General features: G+C 44.8%; 1 protein-coding gene across 3 annotated transcripts in view; it reads right to left on the reverse strand.

Moving 5' to 3' along the window:
• Positions 1-560: 560 nt before the first annotated feature.
• HTR4 (5-hydroxytryptamine receptor 4) overlaps positions 561-18,658 on the reverse strand; it is a 114,334-nt gene continuing 96,236 nt past the window's right edge. For 2 of the 3 annotated variants that reach the window (XM_084535282.1, XM_084535283.1), the window contains 2 exons: positions 14,950-15,027; positions 561-1,051 (listed from right to left, as the gene is read on the reverse strand). In XM_084535282.1, the coding sequence (XP_084391408.1) occupies positions 14,973-15,027 (55 nt within the window). In that variant the 3' untranslated portion in view covers positions 561-1,051; positions 14,950-14,972. The remainder of the gene's footprint in view (positions 1,052-14,949; positions 15,028-18,658) is intronic. The other variant, XM_084535284.1, reaches the window with a different exon arrangement.

The raw sequence follows: 18,658 nt of genomic DNA on the forward strand, positions 1-18,658 counted from the left end.
AAGATTAGTTTAGCCTACATCTTTAAATGATTTTTATGGTCTTGTTTTAAAATTGTTTTAAATTGGAAGTTAAGAACAAATTCCTTCAAAGAAAAAGAAATTGTGAGTAACTGAAGTGCACCATTTCCTTAAGTTCCTAGATGTATTAACGGGTTCTTCCCTTGCATACCAAATTCTTTATTCTCCCAGGATCACTCCAGGAGTGGGGTTGTGCAGTATCAGGGAGCTCCTGGGATGCTGTGGCACCACCAAGGGTCATGTTGTGGCCAGGGAGGTGGTGGTGCTCCTGCTGAATGAATGCTCCTGTTTTCTGTGCTGACAGCACCGTGCCAGGGCTGGGTGCTGTGTTTTCAGGGGTATGGAGCCGAGCTCTTTGAAGATCTCTTGGTAACAGCTCTCAAAGTGCCATTTGTGTTTGCTTTCTTGCCTATGAAGTAGCTGCTTTGTGCGTTTGTCTCAATGTTGAATCAAAGTATTGTAAAGTGCTTTCACTGCTAATAAATACTAACTACGGTGCTATAAAAACTTGTCAAAAAAGCACCATAGGGTATGAATCTCGCTGAATAAATTAATGTGCTTTTAATGCATGAATGTAAACTGTTACTGTTTCTGTGTGCTACCAGGCAGCTTACAGATCAATGGTAAAATTACTCATACATAACATTGACATAAGATACTTCCAGTTTCTTGATTTTTTTTTTTCTTTTCGTCTTTGGTACAAATAATTGAGTCTGCCTGTTTGGCTGTGCTCCACTTCTGGTAGCAATGCTGCATCCTCTCATTCCTTCCAAAGTGACAAATCCATACAGTGTTTCTCTTGCTTCTTCCTTCAAAACAGTGCATTCCTGTGGCTTGCACTTGAGCAGCTGTTGCAATGCCTTTCCAGAGGTGGCTTCATTTCCGTGTTGGAAAAACTGCTGCTGAGACTCAGACCTTTGGGAGAGCTCAAGGCTAAGGGAGTTTCTGTCCTTCGCTGACACCTTCAGAGAGGTGAGGCTTACAGAGCACTAGGATGCTTCTATGTCACACTTTATACGGTGTGACATCACACCTAGGCAAAGCACAAAAATGGAGAAAAAAAAATATGATGGGGTGTAAGAGGATGTGAACTACCTTCCCTCTACCCCCCTTCATACAAGTGGATGTGCATAAGATAAGCTAGGTTAATTCTAACAACACTCACATATTGGCATGAGATAATTTGGACAGTGGTCCAAGCATGACACCTGTTGAAGAAGTAACTCATCTCTCTGACCAGGTATTTACATGTTACCTCTTCCTCAGAATGATCTTACTGGAAAAGATGCATTCCCCCATGGAGTGGCCGCTGCATCCTGCTGTGGATTTAGCGGGTACCACCAACACAGGGGACATCAGCAGAAACCTCTTAAGCTTCCAGAAGATGCCAGTTCTTTGAACCCAAACAAACCAGCCTGCCCTCAACCTTCTTTGGTGTTTTGGAGCCCTGCAGCAGTCTCCTGCCAGGCCCAGCTCTGGACTTCCACTGTTGTTTGGGGAAGCAGCAAGCTTTGCGTCTAGCCCAGCGTGCTGTAACACCTTCACATCTGGGTCTGTTGTGCTGCTCCTACACACTGCTGCCCTGGGAAGTAAGAGTTAAGGTTCATATAAGACAGCAGAAATTACTAAAGTTCCTCCTGGCTGCACAAAGCCCACAGCCAGTCTTACCACGTTCTGGCATCTCACAGCGCAGTTAATCATACTTGATATGGAGTGTGCTAATGACATTTTCTGTGCTTCAGTGACTTCTTGGGAAGTACATAGGCTATGATTTTGAAATAGTATTCATAGATTAAATTCAAATATGAAATCACAATTCAGGATAGTTAACTTGTTTTTTACTAACCACTTACGTATTAGATGCCATGGATATGAATATCAAGAGTAAGAGGAACATTTTGGTATTATTATTATTTGGTATTTTTGAACATTTTTTTTAGACAGAACTTAAACACATATTGCTGAAGTTATTAGGACTCATTAAATAGTTCTTTAACAGAGGGCAAAGAAACTGCTGTTTCTGGAAACTTGAAAATATTCTTGTGGACAGATCTGTTTCACTCACATATTCCCCCAGCCATGAGGTACTGATCTTGTGTATGAAGGTGTAACTACTCTTCTGATTACAATTCCTGAAAAATACAAAGGCTGGTAGTGAAACTTGTCATTCGGATTCTAGGATTTCAGAAGGCTTGATGCTAGTGCTAAGAAAATATATCCAGGTTTATCCCTGCAATGTAAGAACAAGGCTTCAGATATTGAAGGGTTTGTACATTGCAAAGCAGAGGACTGCATTTTCTCACCAAGAAGAGAAAGGGCGATGTGTGGTTTCATGAGCTCTTTAGGCAAGAAAATGTCAGTTAGCAGGATCAAATGAAGACTTAAGTTCAAAGGGAGAATCACCATTCACAGCATACTTGCTAGAAAAATCCCATGCTGATATGGTCATGGGCATTGAAGGCATCATAAACCAGGTATAAATTGCATTCAAATAAATGCAATCATAAAGCACTACAAAGCAACAAGATCAAAGATGAGTTGGAAAACCTCCTCTCAGATGTGGCTACCTGGATTTTAAAAACCTTACCTTCTGCAATGGATGGTAGTACTGCTGAGGTATCCTGCACTAGCCAAAGAACAGACTAATGCAGAAATAAGGACTGGAAATCATCAGCTAATGCAGTAACAGACTTACTGAGCTGTATGTAATAGTTGATGTGTTTGCAAGATGCTGTGTACTCCTGAAGGCATACCTTAAAAAAAAGTTACTGTCTTTATTGATGACAAAAGCAAAACAAAGCCACATCTGCATCACTTCAAGGGTCAGGTTGTCTGCAAGATGCTGATGCATACTGAGCAGCAGATGTTAGCAGCATCTATAATCTCCGCCATGCCAAATAAATAAAAACAAAAGCCTCAAAATGGCCATTTTACTATTCTGAAATTTGTAGTTAAGTATGGGAAGATGCTCACAGCAGACTAAGAAGTGAATCACAGGTGGACGAGCACTGCAGACAGGCTCACAGCAGTTTAAACTGCTGCCTGTAGCTGAACCCGATGAAGTGTGGGGATCGGGCAGGCTGGCACTAGGAGCCACTCAGCAATCAGAAATGCACACAGCAGTTAAGGACCCCCAAAATGACAAAATGGTAAAAGGCAATCAAATCACAGCAGGCATACAGGAAGTCCTTGGTACCTTCCTGGGGTTACCAAAGTGGTGGCCAAAATATTTTGCAAATAGCAGGGCTGTTCTCTCCCTATGGCACGCTGAAGGCCTTACAAGCAGCATTAACTACAGCAACAGGACAGCTTTTTCACAGCGCCAGTTTATGAAGACAGAGCAAATACACCACTTAAATAAGTGGTCTTTCTGCATTCACAGACCGGAGACCAGATCTTTATATTAACAACCTTCACAGCAAGCTCCCATGAGTCACAGAACCTCACTAGCTCTATTTCCTTTACTTTTTCTTGAATGCACTGCATAGGCACATGTTCTAGACTATTTTTCAACCATGTGGAAATCCACCTATGGCTGTCAGTACCACAGCAGGTAACAGACTTTCGCAGTGTGTTCTGAATAGGCAAACAGCTAACAGTGGCTCAGTACAGACCCTGCATATTCTCTGCTTCTCATCACTGCTGTATCCTGCATGATAATGTCTAGGTGACTTAAACTTGGGCAGGTGACCTGGGAGATCTATGCTTTGCTGGAGACTTTGTGCTATAAAGTACAATTTCCTTTCACTGGCACTGCCCTCCACCACAAGTTACAAACTAAGGATAATGGTGTGAAAAACTGACAAAGCCACCCAGGGTTCACTATCGTGTATGTTAAAACAAATCTCAAAAACAGGGTGTTAAGCAGCAGTGCCATAAAGAGAGGGCAACATATGTTTTGCAAGTAATAAGTAGACATGTTAATCCTTGCTTCGGGCAGCAGGCACTGCTGGTGTGAGATGTTCCTCCCTCAAGTACTGGCCCCAGCACTGGAAGGATGTAATGTAATGTCATACATAGTAACAAGTACCACAAAGATTTTATCAACTGTTTGTCTTAAAGGTAATGTTACTATCTGTCCAATATAAGCCTTTAAAAAAAAAAATAATAATAATAATAATAATAATTAAAAACAAAACAAAACAAAACAAAAATATTTTCTTTAAAAATCTTGTAGGATCTATATGAAAAAGAGGCAGATTGGATTTTTATTAGGTAATGGAGACGAATGCCATGAGAAGATGGCAGGACGTGGTTCAGGGTCTGAGGAAGAAGCATGCAATGAGATGCATTGAGAATCATAGAATCATTTGGGTTGGAAAAGACCCTTAAGAAATACATGAAGGGTGAAGCCTGAAGTAGGAGAGCTGTTACCCGAAGATGCCTGAGAAACGGTGGACCTGTGTTTGCTGGGAGAAGCTGGGAGTGGCAGGGGGCTGGCCAGCCTTGTGCACTTCCTTGATGTAAGGAGGGTTGGGGTCTCACATGTCACTGCATGTTGACTGCAGGGGTCTTGTAGTCAATTTTTACTCTTGTAGTTCATTTCATTTCTTTACCCCTGCATACGTGTGGCTTACAACTATAAGGTCCCTGCCCTGTAGTTCCCAGCCACTGTGACCAGGTTTTTCTTTTGCTAGCAGGGAAAGCCTGAGAGATACATTGTGAACTATTCCCCGTGTATCTCCTTACAGTGTTCAGTTAAATGAACAGCCTTTCAGAAAGCCCCACTGTGGGTCAGGAAGCACTTGGAAAGCTTCTTGCACAGCAGTCAAGAAAGGAAGAGGATTATTTAAACATGAAAAAGAATAAAAGAAGTTAACCTAAGATTAAAACGCACTTAAACAATTAGCCCTGCATTTTAGAGGTCTGCTGCCACAATGAATAATAGAATTTAACAATAATTGCTTAGATATATATAGAATTTCTAATCCTAAGGCATGCATTGCTCTTTTCATTGTCTAAAAACACTTTGATAAAATTTTTAAGGCTCTGGAGAGGCAGGAAGAAGCTGCTCAGCAGCAGTCAGCGTGGCTGTGCAAAGGCCTTGGTTGGGAGCTACAGTGTTGAAACACGAGTGAAGTAGGTGCATAGTAACTTGCTATCTAAAGCAGAATTTATTCAGATTCCCAAATTAGTTTCAAATCCTCCTTGAGCTCCAATTTGGGTCAAGGGAACCCAACTCCCAATGCAAGGGGCAACAGATCCTCATTACACTGGCAGGAGAAAGCCTGGCACAGCAGTGTGCCATCACACCTATCCTGGTGCCTGCTGTTCAGACTGCTAGGAAAGTCACATTCCCAACACAGGACATGTTGCTGTTGAGCGCAGCTAAATGCCATTACATGAGAGTAAGTGAGTTTTGCAGCAGCAGCTTTCTGCTTTAGGTGTGTGTATAAACCTGAATAAACACCTAGCATCATATTGCTGATTCAGGAAGCAGGGCTGAGATTAAATTAGACAGCCCAATAATGGTGCTCGGTATTGGTAAGGGCTCAAGTGAAATCAGATTAGAGCTTTTCCCAACAGATCTTTTTCCTGCTTTTTCATCAAGACCTCCAAACCAATTAAAGATATTATCGAAATAACTTCATGCAGAACAGGAGCTGCCTGCTTTTACTGTCAGGAGACCCAGGAGGATGGATGACACAAATGTGGGGAAATCCAGCCCATCTTTACAAAGTGAGTCCCACCAGACCGATAACTTCCCTATTCCTGCCATGCCCTCCCTCACTGTTTCCTTGCCCTGTCTTTGGCAGGAGAGAGGGAAGGAAACCTCAGGAAAGCTGCTGGGAGGACTGGAGGACATGCCCAGGCTCTGGGTGAGAGAGGTGGTTCTGAAGCCCTGGGGACAGCCCTGGGGACAGTTCTGCCCCTGCTCTCCAGGGTCCCTGTGGAAATCACATTCCTGCTCCAGGCCAGCAACTGCAAAACGCCGTGGATGAGCTGCTTGTTATGCAAGCTGGCTGAGCAAAGCAGAGCGAAATAAGAAACAGCCATGCGTGTCAAAGACCAGAGAGATTTGATTGGAAAAGACAACAATTAATGTAAGTCACTTAAAGTTTCCATTTGAATCAGAGAAACAGTGAAGTGCAACCCGACAATAATTGCCCAGAGAAGAGATGTTGACCTGCAGCAGGCTCTATCCCTGTGGCTTCTTCTCCTCGTTTATTTCCCGTACTGGCACCCTTCCTTCCAGCACCACCCTCCATCAGCACTGGAGAGGCTGCCTGCAGCTGGATCATTGCAAACTTCTGTAAACCAGAGTGCTTTCCATTTTTCTTAAGCAATAAGCAGATGAAGTGATATTCTGCCGAGCCAGGGACTGGCCTCAACCCAGCCTCCCCCAGCAGCCCATGGAGAGCCAAGTCCCCATGGCTTCCCACAGAAAGGGCTCTCCTGAGGCTCCGTGTTACATATGGGTCATACAACACCCATTAGGTGCTGAGCCAGGAGCTGTCCATGCCCCAGGGAGGAACAAACCAGGGCTACAAATTACAGAAGTAAATCTCAGAGCTGAAAAAAAGCCTTAACAGGGATTCTGCCCCACCAGGATACAGCAATTGCCTTCATTACCCAAAGCACAAACCAGGCAATTAAAAATAGACAAAACTGCTATTTCAGTCACTTCCAAGCTCAAGGTGCCCTTCAATGCCTCAGCTTCCCTATCAGAAACAAATGGATGCAGAACAGAACTTCTGACCTTGTGTCCTGGTTTCAGTTAGCACAGAATTAATTTTCTTCCTAGTAGCTGGTGGAATGCTGTGTTTTGGCTTAGAATGAGAAGAGTGCTGATAACACTCCGATGCTTTAATTGTTGCAGAGCAGTGCTTATACTAAGCCAAGGACATCTCAGCCTTTGCTCTGTCCTGCCAACGGGCAGGCTGGGGGTTGCAGTAAGAGCTGGGAGGGGACAGACCCAGGACAGGTGACCCAAACTAGCCAAAGGGGTATTCCATACCATCTGACGTCATGCTAAACAATATATAGGGGTGGCTAGCCGGGGGGAGGGGGCCGGACTGCTCGGGGTTAGGCTGGGCATCGGTCAGCGGGTGGTGAGCAATTGCATTGTGCATCACTTGTTTGTACATACTATTATTATTTTCGTATTATCACCATTGTATCATCATTATTATTATTGTTATTATTATTTTGTTATTATTTTTTTTTTTTTTTCCTGTCTTATTAAACTGTCTTTATCTCAACTCACGGGCTTCACTTTCCATTTCTCTCCCCCGTCCCAGAGAGGGAGGGGGGAGGGTGAGCGAACGGCTGCGTGGTGTTTAGCTGCCGGTCGGGTTAAACCACGACAGTCTTTTTTTGGCGCCCAACGTGGGGCCCGAAAGGTTGAGATAACGGCAGATCTGATCAGAGTGTGTTAAACTAAAATTGGTGTAAGGATTAGACCTGCTTAATAGTCACTTGTCATGATGCTGATTGCTTTAATCACAACTCTGCTGCGCCTGTTTTCCAAATTCAGTATTATAGTACATTATTTTCCGTATTTGCTCTCTGTAGTGTTGTTTCTCCTCTCCGGGCCCTGGTTTCAGACCATTATGGTACTAAGTGTTATAGCAATGGCTTATGAGACGATAAGATATCTGGTCATGACTCTAACTTGGTATTTATACTCAGTAACATCGTGGACTCTGTACTTTGGAAACAGCATCTTGGGAACTATTAGCAATTATACCTATTGTTTTTCTCCATTAGAGAGTCAATCTGTGGAGGGGAAAGGGGAGGATATTTTTCCTTACTTGCTTACTCTCCCTTTCTCCTTCACCACCCCTGTATCCTCCTGGGTCACTCTGCCTTCTCCCTCATCTCCAAAACCCCACAAAAACCCCACAAAATTCTGTGCTAACTGAAACCAGGACACCTTGACTCTTGTATTAGGCCAAATAACAAAAGGGGTTTTATCATAGATCTTAACTCTTTTTTTTCCAGACATATTGAAAGAGATTACCTTAGTAAAACTGAAGGAAAGCACAGTACTTAAAAAAACTAATCCCATCTTTCATCTGTAGGAAATAAGATAAATATCTTGATTTCACTCAGTACAATTACAAGAAGCTTTTCTCTTATCAAAACTCAGTTTCCTCTGGAGAGGTATTCTTTGAGCTGCGTACTAGACTTCAGCACTGTTATGTACTTAGGGGCAAGACAAGTGTGTTTTGGGTAAAAAAACGCTTGTTTTGCCCTTCTCTGACACAGGGCACCAACTTATCTGAGGGCCAGCACCTCCGTAGGAGCTGCTTTGTACTGGTACAGGTGGTGAGTTTCATGGGCTTGGCTGTGCTGCTGTGCAGTCAGGGAGGACCAGAGGCCCAGTGATGGGCTTGCACGCTGCCCATGGAGGCCAACATGATGCTGGCAGCGCTTCATCGCCACGGGGAGCTGGTGAGCAGGGAGCCAAGGCCGCCCCACCTCTTCCCCTATCTTTTCATCCTTTTGCAGAAGAATTTTGAAGTGTCAAAAAGAAATATCTAAGAGCTTTTCTGCTTTTAAATTTAGCACAGATCCGTAGGAAAGAAAAAAGCAAGGAAGGGGTGGGAGGAAGAACCTTACCCCAGACTTCTAAGATGACAGTTGAGAGAGAAGAAATTAGTGTCTCGACATCCATCCTACCCTGGGGACAACCCAACCTCAATAGAAAGCCATTTACAAATAAAAAGAAAGGCTTTGACAGTAATAACTTTAGAGAACACCCACAAAAACAAAGCACATCCTCACCCACAGAAACTGGAGGCGTGCTGCACGCAGCGATGCTGGTGGCTGCCTGGTCTCAGTGATTGGGGACATGATCCCCTAAACCCACGAGGGGCAAAGCAGGGATGCTGCTCCAGACACTGCACACTGTTGTTTCTGCCATAAGATCCCTCGACCATGCACCTGCCTTTGGTTAGCGATGCAAATCACACTCTTTTTTCCAAATTGAGCTGAAGCCCCCTTCCTCTCTCAGCTCTTGGCTTTTGCGCTTCTTCTCCTGATGTTCGGGTGCAAGGGAAGTGGATGGTGTGGGTACTGCGACACCAGAAGCGCTGCTCAGTGGGAGCCCAAATAGCAATGCAGAGCCCAAAGCCTGTGGGATGTGTCTGGGAAGGGGCCCAAACCTCTGCTGGCACCAGCTCCCATTTACGTACAGCTGCAGGTGGGTGCGTGTTCTTCACCCTCTGAAGCAATCAGAGGAACTCAGCCTGATCTGGGCTCTCCACCCTTTCTCCCCAGCTTTCCTGTTATCTCTTGCACTTCAGCGGCAAGAAGCAAGCTGCTGCAGGATTGCTCCCTAGTCTGAGTGTTCCTGGGCTTGGCGATGGGAGCGTGGTGAGCGGGGAGTGCAGGTGATGGGCATGGGGAGCCTGGCAGATGGGAAGGGACTGGACTCTTGCTGCAGCTGCCTGCCGGCCTGGCCATGGCTGTAGGATGCTTTGCTCTCTTATTTTTGTGGTGAGAACTGCTGCTGCTGAACAGGTAAATTCCCTGAATCCCTGGGCTCTCTGCCCTTGCATCCTGCGTAATAGATTGCATACTCATTGTCTGTTTCCTGGTTCATCCCATATCTCCTGTTTGAGCTAACACATACCTTCTGATATTTATAGCTCGCCTTGCCCTGCTTGTGATCCTTCGCAACTACCAGTCACAGTATTTGTGGATGTTACACTACAAGTCTGTTACAGGAGAGAATATTGATGCCAAGTTGTAAAATCATGCCAGGGAAGTTGGAACATAAGTTTGATTGCAAATATTGGCAACGATTCACAAGAAATTACAAAAAAAAAAAACCTCCTCCAAGAAACTACAGAACTTGTTTTAACCTGTTTTTCAGTCTAATGATCTCATATATTTGTATAGAATACTTTTTCAGAATTGCAGCTGATGAAATGTAAGTGAAAACCAAATTATCTCTTGACAAGATTAACACTGTTAGCAAAAGGAAAGACCTAGTAAGTGCTATCTATCCTCTTAATTCCCCAGTCCGAGACTTCCCCTGTGCCAGACTGTCCCCACATACTGTCTTTAACTACTCTGTCCAGTCTAGGTTTAAATGGCAGAACAAGCTGAGATGTCTGTGTATGCTGTACATACCATCACATCCCTGCTCTGAAGAATAAACTGGGAAATACTAAAAAAGGCTCAAAAGAAAGGTATTTTGGAGCCAGGGGGAGGTTCTTTTAAGATCACCAGGAATGAGTTTGCTGAACTGAATACAAAGCAGTGCCTGTGTGCTCCCCCTGCTAACACTCCAGGGAGGGACGGGGATTCCGTTTTTTCCCTTTTTTCACTCATCACCCCTCACTGGGCTGCAATAAAATTATCTGGCTCCTCACAAAGCCACACACTGCTGAGAGCAGATGGGTTTAGGCCCTGGTCCAACAGGCCAGGTCGCAGTGCCTGTGTGTCCCTCTGTGCCCCAGCAGCCACCACGTGTCCCTCACTTGTCCCAAGCTGTCAGGGCCAGGTTGCCTTCCTGCCCCAAGGCTGGCAGCACCCAGCTGAACAGGAAACTCGCTTCTGGACACCAGGTCACACAACCAGCAGAGCAGAGCTCCCAGTCTGTCTGGAGCAAGACCTGAACTCACTCCTGCTTTGTCTTCAGCATCTCTCATTGAATTAGAGATGTTATTACAAAGAAAGCCAATCTTGAAACTTAAATTTATAGTGGTAAAGAACCGTATGTATTCTAATCTGTTATCATGGATCTCGATTTTAATTGTTAAAAGTGAATGCTGTGTTTCTAAAGCAAGTTTCTGTACATTGAACTTCCACATCTTACTCTTGTTACATCTTTTTGTGCTAGATTTCCCTGCCCCAAATAGACTCCGCTCTCTTTACCTTCTGTAGCACAAGACATCCAGTTAATGTGCTGGGAATATTTTTGTACAGCCCCTTCCCCAGACCTTTCACCACACTTGTTAGTCCTCCCCATTTGTCCCAGCCTCCTCCTAGAGCAAGGTGCCCACTGCCAGCCCTGCCTGGCTGGGTACGCAGCAGCACCCATCCTGGCACCCACCCAAACATCCATGGGGACCTTCGTCCTGCAGGTATGGTGTCAGGTGGGAGCTGATGCTCAGCACCAAAACCTATTTCATGTTGGCTCTTTATGAGACTAGGCTGCAGTCCGAGTTTGTGCTCAGTATGCCAAGATGCAGAGCCATGCAGACTGTGTTTCTGTAGCCCTATGGAAACGTTTTCCTTGTGCTCAGTTAACCAAGCAATTCAGAGGGCAGAGAAACCCCAAACTGCTCTTTCTCTTTTTTGTTATTCCTCTAATCTTGTGGTATCTGCACATGTTATCAGCAATTATTTGTTTTTTCTCCAGAGAGAAGATTAAAAGTAAATGTTTTATGGCCAAGAGCTGTTCCTTAAGAACCCTGACTAGAAAAACACCTGGTGGAAAATGCTAATTTTATTATGACTTGCAAACTGTGGGAGTGCTCTGGTTAAAAATGCCATGCTGCTGTAGGTACCACATCAAGTGTGTTACGCTTCTTGCAAATTGCAACCTCATAAAATAAAATTAGTTTGTAGAATTGAGCTCTGCTTTTCATACTTTCATATATGCTGGGTAGAGCCATCACCTTGTCTTCAGATTACCTTTTATATATTAGATCCTGGATCAAATGGTTGGAACAGCAGCACTTGAGGACAAGCTCCTTTCTTCCCACTTATCTTTGGATGTGACCTCGTGAAAACTGGGAATGAGCCAGAGGCAACCTCAGGATACTGGGCTGCTGACCTATGCAGTAATGGCCTTTGAAAGCCCATTTCCAGACAGTGGGAAATATGCACTGCAGCTGCTTCCCAGAATCACAGAATCACAGAATTTCTAGGTTGGAAGAGACCTCAAGATCATCGAGTCCAACCTCTGACCTAATGCTAGCAGTCCCCACTAAACCATATCCCTAAGGAAGGGAAAGAAACCATATCCCTAAGAAGGGAAACTGTGGGGTAGGAAGTGCAGAAATCTGCCCTGTGAGGGCTTTGGGAAATGGGGACAATCTGTGTGTTCCTTGATGGACACAAAATCAGCAGGGTTGAAAATCAGCAAGCTCCATGTTATGAAGGCAGCATGGCCAGGTATCAACAAGAGGGTCAGCTCTGCTTCAGGTTTCCACAGCAGTCAGACTGAAGGGCAAAGTGGGGCTTTGTGGGGTCTTGAGGCAGTTTCCCCTGTCACAGTCATATCATTCAATGATATGACTTTTGTAAATTCACCATGTTCCAGCTTGGTAAGAATTAGACTTTTTCCCCATCTAGTCTTACGGAAAGTTTGTTTCAAAACATCACTGCCATGATGCTGCCATGATGGCCAGAAAACTTTGTCTAATTCTGGGCTTATCTTATGCTCCTGGCCACTTTCTCTCTCTCTCTTTTTTTTTTTTTTTCTTTTTTTTTTCTTTTTTTTTTTCTTTTTTCTTTTTCCCTGCTGACATGGGGAACCGATACTCAGACTGAAAGTACTGGATTGGAAACACATGTTGAGCAATCTTTGGTTGCATTGCCCAGAGGACTCAGGGGTTGTGTCAAACTGAAGGTACTGTTTTTTGCCACCCCTGAAATTCCCTGTTAAAAATGTCTTGGTTGATGTAATATTTCATGCCCTGGGATGGCTCAGTACCAGTCAAAAGAAGAAGCCCCAGCGTGACCCCAGGGCCGCCACTGCTGATACCCTTCCATCAGTGCTCGTTCTTTACAGGACACACTTCTGGCCATGCCTGATGTTGTGCTCCAGACTTGTAATGGGAAAGCATATAGGAATGGTGAAAAGGGCTGCCAGGCATCACCCACAGATGTCAGCATAGCTCATCCAGGCACCTGCAGCTGATGAAAAATGACACTACCGCAATTTAAAGTAAAGCCCACCAGTGGAATTCTTTCTATTGAATGAAAAAGTTCATTAGTTTCTCTTGTGCCTCTTGCTGAGTGCTGGAGGGACCCTAAGGACAGAGTTCTCCCAGGCACAGATGTTCCTTCATGGTCCCCCAGCCATACACAACAAGGTGATAACATGCCTGTGGTGTGTAGCCAGATGAGGACGGCTGCCCACAGGCCTGGTAATGAGTAATTGAATCACAGGAGCATGATTGTCTGAGTGCAAACATAATGTTTGCATCAACTTGCTAGGAGGAAGCAAAATAAATCCCTACCATCGAGAACGAAACTCAAAATCCCAGCAAAGATATTAGCTGCACCCATTCATGTCTTTCAATGGGTTAATGGAGTCTCCTCTAAACTATCAAAAAGAGAAATTACATAAAAAGAACAAAATTGCAGGAGATTGAGATGGCAGGGGGTTGTCTCAATCCTTTGCGCAGAAACTTCCCCAAAAGAACTTGTTGGGAATGTGCTTTATGTTTACTTTGCAAACATGAATTTCTTGCCTTCTGGATCCCAATAATTAATAAATGACTGCTGGAGAAATTGCAGCACACTTCCTAAAGCTCCTTAGCCTGCAATTGCTCCAAGTCTTAGTAGCACAGCTAAATGTATCTGCCTCCAAAATGACCTATGGTAACGCAGGGAGGAACAGCAAACATTGAGGCAATGAAGGAAACAGCAGCTGAAGTTCAAACGATCCATCTTGAGGCTAATGACCTTTCAGTGAAGAAGATGATGCAGTGTGTCAGAGCCCTGACCCCTGTTACTGGATCATTAAAATTGCCAGGCAGTTACTGTCAGTCAGAAATTGTGGTCCCAACAGCCTGATTTTGCTGTAAATAATGGCATAGCTTTGGGCAGTAACAGTCTGCCACCAAAATTCTTTTCCAAGTGATCACTGATTGATAGGAAAAAATTGCAGAAAAATCTGTTCAACTTGCATAAATGGGAAAAACAAACAAACAAACAAACAAAAACATTTAGAAGGTTATTCATATTTTAGTTCATGCTAAAATAATTAAAAAAAAAAAATCAATTTTAAACCAAGGCCCTGCATTCTTCATATTTAAAAGCTGAGTCAAAGAAGATTCACTCCCACTGCACACTGAAATTTGGTCAAGACAAGCTAAGAAGGCATGTTTGTATTTAATGGTTTTTCATCCAAATGCTTTTTTCCAGGATTTTGTTCGCTTGCTGGGTCTGTTTGTGAGCTTCGCACACCCAGGGGCCTACCTGATGCTTGCCTATTTCTCCTTAAGAGCAAAAGCAAGAAAACGAACAAACAAACAAAAAGTAAGTTTCAGAAACCCCGGATAAAAAAAAAAAAAAAAAAAAAAAACAACAAATACTGCTTTTTGCCCATTCACCCAGTTTGGTGGAGCCTGCAGGCAGCTTAGCTAAATAGTGTCCTGCAAATGCAAACAGTTGGCTATAAAGCCGAGGGTACGCACTGTTGGCCACGAGACCCTGAGTTTCAGTCCAACCCTGAACCTTTCATCTCCGTGTCAGCCTTTTGAGAGTTTGTCCAAGCAAAGTTGTGCATGTACTGAAATATCCTCTTTCCTTTCCTTTCCTTTCCTTTCCTTTCCTTTCCTTTCCTTTCCTTTCCTTTCCTTTCCTTTCCTTTCCTTTCCTTTCCTTTCCTTTCCTTTCCTTTCCTTTCCTTTCCTTTCCTTTCCTTTCCTTTCCTTTCCTTTCCTTTCCTTTCCTTTTCTCTTCAAGCACCAGCAAGGCCCTTCTTTGCCCTGGCCAGCTGCTGCAGCCAGATGAATTCCAGGTCCTCCCACAGCCTCTGCACAGCCTCCGATTGCCAGCACCACAAACAGAGCAGGGACCTAACACCTCCCCAAAAACACAGCCTGTGAGCATCTCTTTACCCTCTCCAGAAATAGCTTCCTGCTGCTTTATGCAATGAGGAATGCTTTTCCAGGAAAGTGTGAATGTCTGAGGAAGAGAGAGCGAGCCAGTATTTAGGGTGATGTATCAACAGCTGACCTGCACCCTGATTCCCGCTGTGGTTTCTGGGGTCTTCAGCAGGTTGGGCAGAGACCTCACCTTGGCTGTGCACCATGTTGTCATCACTGTCCCTCTTTCCTCCAGACACCTCTGCTGCTGCCAGCAGCCGCCACTGTCCTGTGGAGAAATGCGACAGCAAAAGCACGCATCCGCCTGGCTGAGCCTAAATGCATGTTTGCCAATGAAGCGCCTGTGCTGAGAGAGCCGCCAGCTTGTCAGACGTCAAGGGGTGGCTCTGAGCATGGAAAGGCGAAGAAGAGGTGGGCGAGCAAGGAGGAGAGGGCTGTGTTTGCCAGGCCGTCAGGGTGCTGTCAGGGTGCCCGAGCCCCACTGCTCGCAGCAGCTTGCTGCCTTGGCCGCACAGGAGCAGCTGCAGCTGCCAGGGCTGGCCCAGCCCGCACAGTGATTGCTTTGCTCTGCCTCAGGAAGCTCTGTGGTCTCTGTGGCTGTCTCAATGCCTGAGAAAGGATAAGAGACAAGAGGAACAGGAGAAGGCAGGACAGCAGGCTTTTACTTGTAAACCTTGAGTGAGACTTGCTAGTGTTATTAGGAAGCACCTCTGAGCAAGCATTCTGTGTTTTCTGAGTCAAGCTGCAGCTGCAGCCCACAAAATGCCACCCTGGCAGGGGGAAGGGAACAACTGCTCCATCCATGCCCCATGGGTAGAACTGCTGTGATCCTGCCGGGCACTGAACCTGCTGCGTGACTCAGCACAGACCTGGCTGCACAGGGAAAACAGAGTGCTTTTAAACCCATTAACCTGCCAGAGGTAATGACTTTGTGGAATTAAAGCTGTTGAAAAGGCACAGCAGCAGGTGTCCTGATGTGCATTGCAGCAGGCAGCACACAGGCAGGGCTGTCCCCATGTCGGGGGGTCGGGGGCCCCAGCAGCACTGACTGTGCTGACTGCCTGGTGGGCAGGGGGGGCTTCAGGGGGGTTGCAACCTTGTGAATGGGTCTGGGAAAGCCTCACCCCTGGGGGTGAAAATGAGGCATAGGTACTCAGTAAGTTTTTATGATTGTTCAGGGCAGCCTCTTTAATTTATTCACTCTTTCAATAGTTCTTGAAGTAATGCAAAGCAATCAGCCCATCCATCCCACCTGAATGTGATTGTCTCTCACCCAAAATCTTCTTTGCTTCTGGCCAGAAGAATCAAAGAAAGGAGAACCTCCTACTGTACCCTTACAGACTGGAAGCAGCAGCACACCACTAATCCCTGCTAGCACCCAGACACTCCTGCCAACACCCGTCAAACCCCGCCAGGCCAGTGGGGCAGGAGCAGCGTGAGCACAACACTGCTTGCCTGCCTCCACGGCACCTCTGACTTTCCCTTCCCTGCAGCCAGGAAGGATTTATTTTTATTCCAACAGAACTGTAACCTGCCAAATTGCTAAACTTCTGCAAGCTCCTGAAGAGCCGAGCTGCTGTGCTGCCTGTTGAAGCAGCAGCAAGGACGCTGTGGTGCTCGCTGCCAACCAGATATACTGGCACCATCACTCATGGCCCCCACAGGGGCCACTAAAGCTCCACAGCCATGCTCCAGTGTTCAACACTGGCTACACACGGTGATTTACTACATGTTTCTCACACCTTCAGAGTGCTGACACCAGTGTGGGCTGATTGGGCTATTTATTTAATTCTGTATTTATGAAGACAATGAACTTCCAGACCCCCAAGCTGCATGCTGCTTTTTTGTTTTCCCCCTTTGTTTCTCTTGGCTCTTCCAAAAGGAAAATCAAGATGTGTTTTACTTTGGAGAAATAAAATCAACATCAGCCCTGTTTGAGAAAGCCTCTCTGTGATAGAAAAGGAGCAAATAAACCACTCACTACAGCTTTCCCAGAAGAGACTAGCACACTGTACTGTGCTGAACAGTGCACTTCTGGGAGGAAATGGGGAATGCACAAAAGTGACCTCCTTGACCCAAACGTTCCAGAATTTGTCTGCTCTGATCATTGCTCAACTATATTTTACCCAAAGCCATCTTCTCCACTGTGGCAAAATTTCAGAACTTGTCTTATCCAAAAATTCAAGCAATGCTGTGCTGGGTTCCAATCGTCTTGTGCAGTATGAGTTGAATGATTCACAAAGGCATGAGTTCACTGCTTTGTTCTGACTAAATGTCTGTGCATAACAAAAGATATGCAAGCAATATGTTTAAAGAGGGAGGCAGCATTTTTCAGATGACTATGGCATTTTCACTCTTCTAGTGTACAGGACTGTGCACCGAACACATGCTACAGTTGTCCAGAAACCCGTATCTACTGCAGTGAATTATTGTACTAATTTTTGCCATATGTTAGTTGAGAGTGCATTGTAAATTCTCCTATCCACTTGTAATTCAGAATGATTCCCAAGTCCTTCAAATGTGTGATTTTCCAAACCATAAGTTATTAGAACTATGAATTGCAAATATTTATAATGAATTACACATTTTGTGTTGCAAACAGAGAAGCAAACCTTTTTATGTGACACGTGAGTTGCAATCTTACCCATCAAAAATGAATAGGGCATGAATTTCTGATTGTAGCCACACCTGCAGAGTTCAATTCACCCTTTCCATGTGCCCTGCTTGAATTTTGCAGTTAGTGGTACACATCAGAAGTGAGATAGGTTAATGTCCAGGCACTAAAAAAAACACAATTCTGTCAATTCCCATGCTTGCAGAAATCAAACTCAGAAAACAGGCAAGTCAAAATCCTCTTTCACAGCTGAATGAATATTTAATTCTACTCTTGCCCACTGTACAGACAGATCCATCTCTAACTAAATCTTGTCTCCTGTTCATGACATCTCCAAATCACGTTGCACTGTGTCTTCCCCTGCCCAAGGAACAGGTGTCTTTCACACCAGCTGATGGAGAGTTCAAGAACAAAATGGGTGATGTGAAATCCTTTCCCCATCTTCTGGTTCATGATTTAGGGAGAAAGCAGGGTGGTTTCTGTGGGGTTCAGACAGTTGTGGGCTCCCTCCTGTCATGGTCAAGCAGCCAAGCCACTGCAGTCTGCATCACCACTGTGCTTGCATCTGGCCCCAGGTGTGCTGTACAAAGTCTCTCTCAGCCTGGGTCCTCCAGAGCATCACAGTCTTCACAGATCAATTGAAAAATAAATTAAAGAAAGAATGAGAACTGTATCCTAACCAGTCTGTCAGTCTGTGTGTGCTGAGGGATTCTGCCTCTTCTCACTGCCATGTTTTATCATGCTCTGTTCCTCCTTCTTTTTTTCCCATTCCTAATATAAATGTGAAAAATCCCAAAATAGGAATGTAAGCACATTTTAACACTGAAGTTTTCAGAAGAAAAAAAAAGAAGAAATGAGTTTGTCCCTGGAAGGCACTCTCACAGATCACACATATCCAAAAACAAGTGCCTGAATTTAATCTTTAGCATTGACAAGCATACTCTTTGCACTTGCAAAAGCAGCAGTGAGTTGATTGCAAGTGAAGAAAGAACAGTTTGGACAGATAAAGCTGAAGGAATGTTCAGATCTTGTGAAGACTGGAAATGAAGAGGAGTTAGAAATTCAAGTTCTACTGCCCACCACTCCTGACTCCCTTTGTGGCTGAACAAGTCATGTCAGTTTAATACAGAATTGTACATCTCTGTGGTTTTGGGGGCAGAAGGCTGCCCTGGGTTCAGAACAGGGTCTGTCCTTCTCTTCACTTCTATCCCTGTTGGGGTACAAAACGCAGCTGTAACACCCCCCTTGCTCAACTTCCCCATGTGCAGAAGCTCTTAGTCAGGAA

Source organism: Aythya ferina (genome assembly GCF_964211825.1).
Source record: "Aythya ferina genome assembly, chromosome: 14".
NCBI classification, from domain to species: Eukaryota; Metazoa; Chordata; class Aves; order Anseriformes; family Anatidae; genus Aythya; species Aythya ferina.